This window comes from Schistocerca gregaria, chromosome 3 (assembly GCF_023897955.1).
Source record: "Schistocerca gregaria isolate iqSchGreg1 chromosome 3, iqSchGreg1.2, whole genome shotgun sequence".
Classification (NCBI taxonomy): domain Eukaryota; kingdom Metazoa; phylum Arthropoda; class Insecta; order Orthoptera; family Acrididae; genus Schistocerca; species Schistocerca gregaria.
The window spans coordinates 301,484,715-301,498,364 of record NC_064922.1 but is presented as its reverse complement, the minus strand read 5'-3'; the positions used below and the strand labels follow the sequence as shown (position 1 = coordinate 301,498,364).

At 45.0% G+C, this 13,650-nt stretch overlaps 1 protein-coding gene across 1 annotated transcript in view; it reads left to right on the top strand.

Annotated features, from left to right (window-relative positions):
* Positions 1-12,666, top strand: part of LOC126355752 (muscle segmentation homeobox-like) — a 209,268-nt gene extending 196,602 nt beyond the window's left edge. Inside the window, exons 2-3 of the mRNA XM_050006142.1 lie at positions 5,607-5,794; positions 9,960-12,666. Coding sequence (XP_049862099.1) covers positions 5,607-5,794; positions 9,960-10,406 — 635 coding nt within the window. The 3' untranslated portion in view covers positions 10,407-12,666. The remainder of the gene's footprint in view (positions 1-5,606; positions 5,795-9,959) is intronic.
* The last annotated feature ends 984 nt before the right edge of the window (positions 12,667-13,650 follow it).

Genomic DNA, 13,650 nt, shown 5'->3' with positions numbered 1-13,650 from the left:
GGTGTGCTCGCGACCCTGATGCCACGGTTCACGGGCTCTAGAAGAGCAGCTGCGCGGTAGATTTAAGTGCCATATCTTTCAGATTACTGCAGCTACGCTACGTTTAACAGCATTCAAAGAAAAATAACGGATAAATCCTCAAGGCGTCGTAATTTAGGGTACTCACATGCTCTTGTGCTCTTACACAGCAGCCGCCACTGCTCAAATACGAATTATAGCAAATAGAGAGTATACTATTCTTAATTTCGTTACTTCTTCTCCGGGTGTGATTTAGTGTATCTGTTCCACGTGCATTCCAAGCGAACTGCATAGTGAATCCATACCTGAAACGAGCATACAGATCTACGTTTCCCGAGAGCTCGCTGAACTACGAATAAACATGAAATGCAGAAATCAGAAGGAGTGGATGGAGAATGGTGGCGGCTAGCAAGTCAGGGAATGTGGTAATGCGAACGGTGAAAAATTGTGCCGGACCGGGTCTCAAACCCGGGTTTACAGCTTCTCATGGGCCGTTGCCTCAACCGCTTCGGCCATCCGGACACGGACTCTGAGCGACTCAAATTTCCAACTTGTTGATGGCTGCAGTGCAGCGTTCCCTGTCAGTGCAGCGTTCCATGTCCATTGAACTCACTACTCGCAAATACTGATTCCTATAGGAGTGCAGACGATATTTGTGGATTATCACTGAAACAGACGTCGACAAGCTGACTCTCTATTTTTTCATAAATGTCTATATCTGCGTGGTGTCCGTTCTACCAGACATGTATGACGGAGCAGACACCACTCAGATGTATCTATTTCCCTAAATTAAGTTAGCAACATTGCAGGGTGGTTGCTAGAACAAAGTAAACGAATAATCATATCTCTCTGTAGATATTAATGAGGACTATAGGGAAACTCGTCATTACTCTCGATATAATTCCGGTAGTGTTAGTTGTATGTCAGCAGTGACATATGTCAGTATGTATACGTTTACTGACGAAGAGATGGTCTATGAGCAGCTATATGTGGTATCACCGAATGCAGTGGAAGAGTGGCACAACGTTGGTATGCTATGGTGAGCAGTTCTCGCAACAAATGATAACCACATCACAGACGAGGGTTGAGGCATTACTCTGTGTTCTCCGTTTTGAAGACAGCATGTCACAGCCTTTTCCACAGTTGTGTAGGTGTCTTGACAGAAATTAACTGGAGTAACAAGCAGATTAAATAATAATTACATTACTACTCTGTGAAGAACCATCAGAGGTCACAGGTCAATTGTACTAAAATACTCAGAAAATATCCCGAAATAACGTGAGAGATTTTTTTCCCGGTGTTCAGGTTCGTCCTGTATCGGCACAGACCGCTTCTATTCTGTAGGGCAGCTCCTCAGTTCACGTGGCCCGATGTGTAACAGAAGGCCCAGCACTCCGTGTTGTGGACTGGAGTCGCGAGCTGCAGCACAAGGCAAACAGCGGGAGGAGGGCGGGGCCGATATGGAGTGGCGCACGCTCGTCGTGCCCGCCCTGTTAATTTGTTGTGTGGAGCGCCAGCACGCCACTTAGCCGAGTCAACACCAACAGGGTGGCTGGACCGGCTGCCCGGCGCACGTGAAGGTGCGGCGCGCCGGGGGCGAACGCGAGGTGTCGTCGGGCCGCCGGGCCGCCGGGCCGCCGGGCCGCCCCCGCGGTTATCCGACTGTCACCTACCTCACGCCTCCGCCTCCTAGGGACACCGCACTTCCTCCACTTCGTTGTGGCGCCTTAAGTGTGGTGTAAGAGCAAACTTGGAAGCTATAACACGGTCAGGTTAAATAAATAGATCAACTGTGCCGTTACAAGCTGTCTTTTGTTGCAGACACTTTAACGTGAAAGTTGGTCTCTTGTCTGAACGAAAAATCAGAATCACTCGTTGATACTGGACTAAAAGCTCCTTTATCCACTGCTTCACTCAGACGTCTTACCTAAGATCCTTTCAGTAGCAAGAACCCGATTGTGGACTGATATTGCTCACTATATCAGAGAACTAAATAACATCTGCAGCTCTGCCTTATTAAAACAACAATAATTTTCGCCTTTGTTCTGTACACACCCTTTATCTCCCACCTTTCGCACGATACATTCATTATTTCCAAAAGTAACAAGCTGTCGCGAATTTCTCTCCACCTCAACATGGTGTGATGCAAAATTTCACTTGTCTGCACCTTTAAATACATTTTGCACCTTCTGCTATCTTTACTGTTGTCGCTCGTATTAGAAGAAGTAGTCCCTATCATTATTGCTACTAGTTGTTTAGCATGTATTATTATTCGAAAAGGTGTTAGATAAATTAAAATCTTATTTAAAATCATTATTATTCCTATTATTGTCATCTTATGCGTTTTTTGTACGTGTTAGAAAGAAATCCAATACAATACACGCAACCACCATTAGGCGAACAAATGAAAAAAACAATTGTCAGACTACACTACTGTTCACCAAAATCTTGCAACTTCAAATTGCGTTCGGAGTCGCAAGCAGGCGACTTTTTTCTGTGCAAGATTCAGCGCAATGTTTAGCACACATTTAATGGTCTGTGCGTTTCCGCAGTCACATTGGTGGTATCCAAAGCGAAGTGTCACTTGCACAGGCTATTCCTGGATCCAGTTCAGTTCATGCCCAGGTGGGAGGATTTCAGAAGGGAGAGGCCAAGCAGAGATATTTTCAAGTCGAGAAAACCAGAAGCGTTGTCTTGCTATAATTTGTGTTCTTTACAAGACTGAAGTGGCCTGAAGGAAACTTCTTCTGCACGTCGACATTCCTGAATGTGCCCATGTGATGGAGATTCTCCTGATTTGTTCTCTTAGCGTTGGCAGATACTTCACAACACGAGTATCTGGTGGCGCTGTCGTAGGTTCGAATCCTGCCTCGGGCATAGATGTGTGTGATGCCCGTAGGTTAGTTAGGTTTAAGTAGTGCTGAGTCTAGGGACCGATGACCTCAGATGTCAAGCCTCATAGTGCTCAGCGCCAGAACCATTTGGTGGCGCTATGCCAGCGAGCTGGTAGAGTTTTACAGGTAGCTTAGGTTTCAAAGAGGTCGACAGCCCCTCCGCGGTGTATACACCGGTGCCCGTCAGACCACTGAAGCTAAACAGTGTAGCGTGTGGTTGGCAGTTAAATTGGTGACCATTCGAGCCGGCGATGCGCTGTTAGCCTATTGGGGTCTGCTCAGCATCGTCACCCGAATTGAGGAGCTACTTGACCGATTAGTAGCAACTCCCGGTCGCGAAAACTGACAACGGCCGGCAGAGCGGTGCCCTGAACCCACGGCCTTGATACCTGCAACCAATGACACCAGTCGGCTGAGGATGACACGGCGACCGGTCCGAACCTTCCGGCCTTCCGAGGCCTGATCGGAGTTTAAAGTGGCCTTTAAACAACTTGTGATAAGCCTGCACGATATCAACTATGTCTGCCTAGACAGATTTGTACCAGAGTGGACACGCATACTCTGCAGCAGTGTAATGTGTTGCCAGTGCCGTCTTTCTCAGGGCTTGTGGTCGAGAACCCCATGTGCTATCCCTAATAGTACGGAGGATATTTTTTCTGGATTCCACCTCTATTATCGATTTCGCACACTGCCTGTAATTTCATCAACATCGTACTAAAATCATTGTCATTCTTTAAGTAACTGATATGCAAGCATTACATATGTAAAACAGTAGTCCGATGCAAGAGAGGACCTGAATGCTTGTAACCTGATCAATTTAAACAAAGCAGCCAGTTACCGACTGTTTTGACTGTGGACACGTCAACGTGGCAGTCGGCCACCAGCTAAAACAAATAAGAACTTATTCGGCATCCGGGAGAAGAGATGTGCGCAGGAAGAAGCTCCACCTACCTTGTCGCCTCCGTCCTAAATTTGAACTTCTGCGAAATGAGAAGTGACACGTGGTGATAGCAATTTTCTTTCCTTTTTTGGGTTTACATGGAGCCGAACTCGTGCCCCGTGATGCAACTTCGCTCATGTCTAAAATGCAGTCAACGAACGTCGCTCTAAACACAGGAAAATCGAACGCATAAAGACTGGCAGTGCAGTATATTACGTGGCACAGGATCGCCCTCTCGCGGTGTCTTACGCAGCCACGGTCCAGAACACCCTAACTACAAACACGATATGTGTCTTCTGTAGCAATAAACGCCTAATACGACGCTGTACAATTCACGGCCGTTTGATACACTACGTCGAGCGAAACAGCAAGTGATTGAGTGTGAGAGGGGAGGGAGAGCAGGAGGTTGCGACCAATCTGCACGTTGTAGTGAATACCACGAAGAACCAAGAAAACAGACCATAGCTTTCGTACGTTCATACGCAAAATAATGAGTAGCCATGCACATATGCGGAATGGCCGAGCGGTTCTAGGCTCTTCAATCTGGAACCGCGTGACCGCTACGGTCGCAGGTTCGAATCCTGCCTCGGGCATGGATGTGTGTGCTGTCCTTACGTTAGTTAGGTTTAAGTAGTTGTAAGTTCTAGGGGACTGATGACCTCTGCTGTTAAGTCCCATAGTGCTCAGAGCCATTTGAACCATTTGAATAGGCACATTCGATAACGTAGAGAGGTATTTAAACTGTATTCATGGTTTGACTCTTCTTCGGATATTGTTGTTGTGGTCTTCAGTCCTGAGACTGGTTTGATGCAGCTCTCCATGCTACTCTATCCTGTGCAAGCTTCTTCATCACCCAGTAACTACTGTAACCTACATCCTTCTGAATCTGCTTAGTGTATTCATCTCTTGGTCTCCATCTACGATTTTTACCCTCCACGCTGCCCTCCAATACTAAATTGGTGATCCCTTGATGCCTCAGAACATGTCCTACCAACCGATCCCTTCTTCTAGTCAAGTTGTGCCACAAACTCCTCTTCTCCCCAATCCTATTCAGTACCTCCTCATTAGTTATGTGATCTACCCATCTAATCTTCAGCATTCTTCTGTAGCACTACATTTCAAAAGCTTCTATTCTCTTCTTGTCTAAACTATTTATCGTCCACGTTTCACTTCCATACATGGTTACACTCCATACAAATACTTTCAGAAACGACTTCCTGAACAAATTTGTCTTCTTCAGAAACGCTTTCCTTGCCATTGCCAGTCTACATTTTGTATCCTCCCTACTTCGACCATCATCAGTTATTTTGTTCCCCAAAGAGCAAAACTCCTTGACCACTTTAAGTGTCTCACTTCCTAATCTAATTCCCTCAGCATCACCCTACTTAATTCGACTACATTCAATTATCCTCGTTTTGCTTTTGTTGATGTTCATCTTATACCCTCCTTTCAAGACACTGTCCATTCCGTTCAACTGCTCTTCCAAGTCCTTTGCTGTCTCCGATAGAATTACAATGTCATCGGCAAACCTCAAAGTTTTTATTTCATCTCCATGGATTTTAATACCTACTCCGAATTTTTCTTTTGTTTCCTTCACTGCTTGCTCAATATACAGATTGAAAAACATCGGGGAGGGGCTACAACCCTGTCTCACTCCCTTCCCAACCACTGCTTCCCTTTCGTGTCTCTGGACTATTTATTTCTTATATGTAAACATGACAGTGGACTAATGATATGCGTTCTCTTATGTGCAGACAGCGGAGGCGGCGAGGGCCCCAAGCTGAAGTGCAACCTGCGCAAGCACAAGCCCAACCGCAAGCCGCGCACGCCCTTCACGACGCAGCAGCTGCTGTCGCTCGAGAAGAAGTTCCGCGAGAAGCAGTACCTGTCCATCGCCGAGCGCGCAGAGTTCTCCTCCTCGCTGCACCTCACCGAGACGCAGGTGAGACGACCACTTGGGCCGGCAATTTGGCAATTTACTTAAGTCAAACCACTGAAACGTAGCGGCAAACGCTCAGGAACCCCCAACTACACATCCATTCTGAACATCATACGGTTTCTGCTTCTGCACTATCTGAGCAAAAGCATCCGGACACCTATTAGTGGACATTAAAATGGGATGTGTCCACCCTTCGCTTTTACAACGGTTTGAACTCTGCTGAGTATACTTTCCGTCAGGTGTCTGAATCTCTATAGAGCAATGGTAACCCATTCTTCCTCATGAGCCCAAACCAGAGAAGGTAGTAATGTTGGCCACTGACCTCCGAAATAAAGTAGACGTTCTAATTCACCTCAAAACTGTTCCATTTGGTTCAGGTCGGGACTCTGTGCAGGCCAGTCCATTTCAGCAATGTTATTCTCCACAAACCATTGCCTCATAGATGCTGTTTTATAATAGGGTCCATCGTCATGCTGAGACAATCACCGCCTCCGAACTGTTACCGTACTGAACGAGGATACAGTGCTGTAAAACGTGCTCATCTCCTTCCGCATTTAGCTTTTTCTAAGTGTAAGGTGGAGACCACATCTTAACCACTAGAAACACCTCCATAAACACCACCTCCATTATAGCGGGTGATCAAAAAGTCAGCATAAATTCGAAAACTTAATAAACCACGGAATAATGTGGATAGAGAGGTACAAATTGACACACATGCTTGGAATGACATGGGGTTTTATTAGAACAAAAAAAAAAAAAAACAAAGTTCGCAAAATATCCTACAGATGACGCTGGACAGCAAAACTGCTACCGTGACGGGTGAGAGGTACGCCGATATGTTACAGAATCGCAACATCCACAGCCTGACTGATAAACACCTGCTGGAACGTACGATGTTTATGCAGGATGGCGCTCCACACCATATTGCTAGACGCGTGAAAGATCTTATGCGCGCGTCGTTTGGTGACGATGGTGTGCTCAGCCGCCACTTTCGTCATGTTTGGCCTCCCAGGTCCCCAGACCTCAGTCCGTGCGATTATTGGCTTTGGGGTTACCTGAAGTCGTTAGTGCATCGTGATCGACCGACATCTCTAAGGATGCTGAAAGACAACACCCGACGCCAATGCCTCACCATAACTCCGGACATGCTTTACAGTGTTGTTCTCAACATTATTCCTCGACTACAGCTATTGTTGAAGGAATGATGGTGGACACATTGAGCATTTCCTGTAAAGAACATCATCTTTGCTTTGTCTTACTTTGTTATGCTAATTATTGCTATTCTGATCAGATTAAGCGGCAGTTGCCAGACATTTTGGAACTTTTGTATTTTTTTGGTTCCAATAAAACCTCATGTCATTCCAAGCATGTGTGTTAATTTGTACCTCTCTATCTACATTATTCCGTGATTTATTCAATTTTCAAATTTATACTGACTTTTTAAATCATCCGCTACTTCACTGTTGGTACTACACATGATGCCAGGGATTCACCAAACTCAGACCCCCCATCGAGCTGCCACAGGGTATAGCGTGATTGATCACTCCTAATTATTCGTTTCCAGCCATCCACTGTCCAGTCGAGTCGCCATTTACACCAACTCAAGCGTCTCTTTCATTGACTATAGTTATGTGTTATTCATGAGAAGCTGTTCGACCTTTGTAATCCATTATTTTAACTTTCCAGGCACAGTCCATTGGTAGAATTGAGAAACTCGCGAATGAATGCGCCTACAGATTTCATCCGACCACTCTTCGCTATGCTCGTCAGTCTCGGTCCATTAGTACATAATCTTGGTTTAGCTGAGGTTGTTCCTTCCCGTTTCCACTTCACAATCACGTCACCAACAGTCGACTGGGGCAGCTTAAGAAGCGTTGAAATGTCGCTAATGCATGTGTTACTTACGTGGCATCCAATAATGTCTACATTCCAAGTTACTCACCTTTGTTGACCAACCCATTCTCCTGTTACTCTGTTTCTCTGATGACAACACAATACTCCCCGCCTTCTTTTATACTTTCGTGTCCACCTTTCGTGGCACCTAGTTATTAGTTCCACATTACACTGCGATGTCTGGATACTTTTGATAAGATTCCTCCGTATTTTCTTGCTCTGTGTAAAGTTAAAATAATATGAACTTGGCTGCTCATATTGAGCCTTCGAGGAAGCTATGTTTGCAGTGTTGTAGATGAATACATTGCTGACATACAAAAGAAAGTAGAAAATTTCTCGACCTCACAGAAAGATAAAGTTTCTTAGTAAGAACACTACTTACTCCACTTTCAGGTCAAAGAGCTGCATCCAACGTTGCTCCCAGTGAATAAATTCCATATCTGAAGTGCGAATTCTTGAAACCTGTGCTGCGACCCACCTAAAGCTTCAGATACCCTCTCGAGGCAGAGTCTGAGACATATAGGACGAAGAATAGAGTGTATGCTCCAATAACTGAAACATCGAAAAACCTTATTTTCACCCAGCCTTTGAGGCCAAGATTATTGTACTGATAATCTCTCCCCGCCTATTTTTTTATTGAATTTTCTAGCTTCTATTAGTCAAATGTTCCACGAACCGTAAACGTATTTGCAAAAGATGCTCAGTAAGTTCTACTTTGATTAGCTGTCGACTATGTGGCACAATGACAAAAACGACTTACGGATCTCCTGGATGATGGGAACTACACTACTGGCCATTGAAATTGCTAAACCACGTAGATGAGATGCTACAGACGCGAAATTTAACCGACAGGAAGAAGATACTCTGATATGCAAATGATATGCCTTTCAGAGCATTCACACAAAGTTGGCGCCGTGGGCGACACCTAAAACTTGCTGACATGAGGAAAATTTAAACACAGATTTATCATACACAAACAGCGGTTGCCGGCATTGCCTGGTGAACCGTTGTTGTGATGCCTCGTGTAAGGAGGAGAATTGCGTACCATCACGTTTCCGACTTTGATAAAGGTCGGATTGTAGCCTTTCGCTATTGCGATTTATGGTATCGCGACATTTCTACTCCCGTTGGTCGAGTTCCAATGACTGTTCGCACAATATGGAATCTGTGGCTTCAGGAGGGTAATACGGAACGCCATGCTGGATCCCAACGGTCTCGTATCACTAGCAGTCGAGATGACAGGCATCTTATCCACATGGCTGTAACGGATCGTGCAGCCACGTCTCGATCGCGGAGTCAACAGATGGGGACGTTTGCAATAAACAACCACCTGCACGAACAGTTCGACGACGTTTGCAGCAGCATTGACTATCAGCTCGGAAACCATGACTGCGATTACCCTTGTCGCTGCATCACAGACTGGAGCGCCTACGATTGGTGTGCTCACCGACGAACCTGTGTGCACGAATGGCAAAACGTCATTTTTTCGGATGAGTCCAGGTTCCTTATACAGCATCATGATGGTCGCATCGGTGTTTGGCGACATCGTGATGAATGCACATTGGAAGCGTGTATTCGTCATTGTCATACTGGCGTATCACCCAGCACGATTGTATGCGGTGCCATTGGTTACACGTGTCGGTCACCTCTTGTTCGCATTGACGGCACTTTGAACAGTGGACGTTACATTTCAGATGTGTTACGGCCGTGGCTCTACCCTTCATTCGATCCCTGCGAAACCCTACATTTCAGCAGGATAATGCACGACCGCGTGTTGCAGGTCCTGTACGGGCATTTCTGGATGCAGAAAATGTTCGACTGTTGCCCTGGCCAGTTCTCCAGATCTCTCACCAATTGAAAACGTCTGGTCAATGGTGGCCAAACTGGCTCGTCACAGTACGCCAGTCACTACTCTTTATAAACTGTGGTATCGTGTTGAGGCTGCATGGGCAGTTGTACATATACACGCCATCCAAGCCCTGTTTGACTCAGTGCCCAGGCATATCAAGGATGTTATTACGGTCAGAGGTGGTACTGATTTCTCAGGATATATGCACCCAAATTGCGTATGTGTAATCACAAATCAGTTCTAGTATAATATATTTGTCCAATGAATACCCGTTTGTCTTCTGCATTCCTTCCTGGTGTAGCAATTTTTATGATCCGTAGTTTATTTTCTCACCGGAACCAATTTTTAAAAATTTGTACACACCTATTACACACGCGGTGTGGTGATTCTCTACTAACTGGGTATATTTTGTTTGTCTGCCGGCAGGTGAAGATCTGGTTCCAGAACCGCAGGGCGAAGGCGAAACGACTACAGGAGGCGGAGATCGAGAAGCTGAAGATGGCGGCGGTGGCGGCGGCGCGGCCGCACCACCTGTACGGCGGCGTTCCGCCCGCCGTGCCGCCCCCGCACCACGCCTACTTCCACCCGCACCCGGCGGAGGCGGCGGCCGCCGCCATGCTCATGGGCCACCACCCGCACCACGCGCACCACCACCATCACCACCACCACCACCACGCCGCCGCCGTCTCGGCGCTGCTCGCCAGGCACCCGCTGCCGCCCCCGCCGCCGCTCATCGGCCCGCCCCCGCCGCCGCCGTGCCCGCAGCAGCCGCCGCCCCCGCAGCAGCCGCAGCTGTCACCGGGTGCCGTCACCGTCGCCTCCAGGTCGCCGACGTCGCCGGTCACCGCCCCCGCGGGCATCGGCCTCTCGTAGGACTCCCGGGTGCCACGCCTCGACATATTAGCGCCGTATCCGTCGTCTCGCCTCCGACGGGACTCACCAAAAGAGACACGCAAGCTGGTCATTCTCGTAGAAGTGCCAGACTGTCGCACTTTAACAAGTGCAGAGATGTTGATCACCTACAACTGTGTGTGGATGAGTCCACCCCAAAACTTCTTTCTTCATTTTCTTCTCTTGCCTCCACATAGAAATGTTGTCAAATGAAACATTCTACACAGTACGCATTCTGTTTGCTCTTTCCTTTTTCTTGTAGTCTCCTGCATTCAGTATCTTGTATTGAGGAATATTGTCAAATGCATGCTCCTTACATCGGAGTTTCGTACCTGTTGATTGTTACGCCACTTGTCACCGACATGTTACCTTGAATCACGGTACAGTGCTACAACCTAGCTCCGTGTAGGATTTCAGTCTGACACTGATGATTCATTTTTGGTGCAGGTGGTAAGTACTCAACTGCAGCACAAACTTCAAGTGATCCACATAGCTAAAAAATGTGCCCGCTGTTCTAACCAAATGTTTTCGAAGCAAGCGTCGAGATCATGGTCACGGTTAAAAAATTTCTCAATCAGTGCATTGGTGTCGGGCCTGCAGCCGTATATTTTTTCGAGGCTACTGCTCTACATTGTTGAGTGGTACCTGCTTGGTGCTGCTGGCCGCCAGCAGCTTCGCTGACAATGTTGAGGATTTGCGTCGAAGAAATCCGCTGCAGGCCAGAGAGTCACGAAATGAACGGATCCGCTGGGAACCCTGAAGAGTCATATTTCCGCATTCATTTATCTTCATTTGACAAAATATACCCCTAATTATCGACTCATGACCACCCTATCTATTCCCACCCCTAAACCAGTTTTCGTATGGAAGATTATTTTCAGCAGACTTCATGTACCGAAAATAGATGTGGTTCTGTATTATAAATTGTATCCGTAATTGGACTGTATTGTGAAGTTCCCCTTGCGTTAGGCTCGGAAACACGGTCCTTAGTGCAGTTTAAGCTAACGTTCCCTGTCAATGGGTGGAAGTTTGAAATAAAATTCTACAATCCACATCAGCACAGTAGCGATTGCTTTTGTTTCTCTTCCTCGAGATCTGCCATATCATTTTGGATTGATAAAGAGCTGAGAAAGAATGTTCAGAAAATAATGTCTCTTCGAAATAATAAATTATTCAACTTTTCAGGCAAACAGTATTATAGAATCAAAGAAGCATACAAATGTTTTCATATATTTGAGGCTCTCCGTGACCTGCCGCAAAATTGACTCCAGTGAAGAAAAACTTCGCTTGGAACGGCTGTATAAGTGGCATTGCTGAAGAATCCCTTGTAACGCATCTTATAAAAAGCACAGATCTTTACATATCGGAAGGATAGAGTAATCTGCAGCTCACGGTGACATCTGCTACAGACCAAATTGTTATTTCCTCTGGACAACGAGGAAAGACGAAATACCCAATTCGATTCCCCGATTCTTCATAATTGCTACTGCACAGGCTGAAGAAAACTGCTTCATACTAAAATAGTTTATACTTGGAATATGGGCAGTGTATTTAGTAATAATGAAATACGAGTGTTTTGTTTGTAATGCCAATTATATGCGAAAAGAAAATACACCAGTGCGTTATATTTCTCGTCGTAGATATCAAATCATAGTATGTTACCTCCGTTTGAAGTAAGTTTAGTATTGATTTTGAAAAGATGCTTTCAGGACTTCCTACTTGCAAGAAAATCTATGAATCACATTTATTGTTATATGCAAGAGAATGCAGGAATTTTGTGCCAAATTATATTGCCAATTTAATAGTTCACTAAGGTACTATTACGTCTGATATTTTCGTGCAATAATGAGCAAACTGTAAATTGTTTTTGTTTTTCATTTTAGAATACTCAAAGCCCTTGAATTGTGATACCTACCACCATAAAAGTAAGTCTCCTTTGCGAGATGAAGACGTATATCACGAACCGTTCACTCCTTGTGTCGTTTAAGACACGTTTGATAACTTTAGCTGTCGTTATAGTACTTAAATTATTTTGTAATCCTATGAGGAAATAGTGCCCAACAAGACAGACGAAATATAAACGCTGAGAACTTTTAACAAATACAGTTTGTATATATTTATACCTAAAGCAGCGTTACATGAAACTAACTGTATATAAAGTGTACTACTTAAGATGTAAAAATACTGAATTATAGTTTGTAAAAATTGAAAAATACATATTAAATGTTTTATTTACAATTTACTGATGCCTTTTCATTCGCTAAGTATTAAACAGAATAAGCAAACATCTCTTTCTACTGTCCCATACAAGTAAAACCATGTAACTGGTTCCACTGAGTCACAGTACATTCATACAAAGTGTATGAAACTAAGAGGTATTGATTATAAGACGTCATTCTGCTCGGACCCAAAAAGTGGTCCTCAGCGTAGTTTGGTAACATTAGAAGTCGATATACAGTACATTTCGTGGTATACATTAGAAACATCTGGCACATAACAATTCAAATGACAGGCGGGCAGATTATAATGTAGGCAGTACTTTAGGAGACAATGGGAAACAGACATCCTAATGCAATGGCTCCGCGTCAGTGAAGTTTTATTCATAGAAACACATATATTATGCTACATATAATCATAACTACTGAGTCTCCTCTGAATCAATTGTTATGAACGCAGTTTCTGTATCGTGTGTAGTCTCCTCCAACTCTAGCACACTCTTGAAATCGTGCATAAAGGTCAAAGTGGTGTCTGTACCCAACTTGGAGATCATACAATAGAGTGACCAAATTGATTTTAGAATGATTCGACGAATGCCACAGTAGAGTCTGAAGAGAAAAAGCCAGTACGTCCTTAAAACTGCATGTCGCTAAACGTAGTATCTGGTGTGGACTAAGTTCTGGAGACCCCGGAATCATAGAGGCAAAGCTTTTCCTTCTGTTGTTTAACAGTACGGTAATCACTGAAAAAATAACAGTAAATGTTGTCCGGTTGAATAAAAGAATAAAGAAGAAAAATGCCTCTTTTTTTTCACTGACTGCATGCCCCTAAAACGACAATCATATCGTACTGGATAAGACATAGGTAAAGATCGCTTCACCATCGTGTCGTCCGTCTCACACTAAATCAAGGTCAACCTGTAGTGCTAAACACGATACAAAAATGTAGACACTGAAAAAAACAAGACACGAAACAGATGCGGCACTACACCAGGACACTGTATGTTACC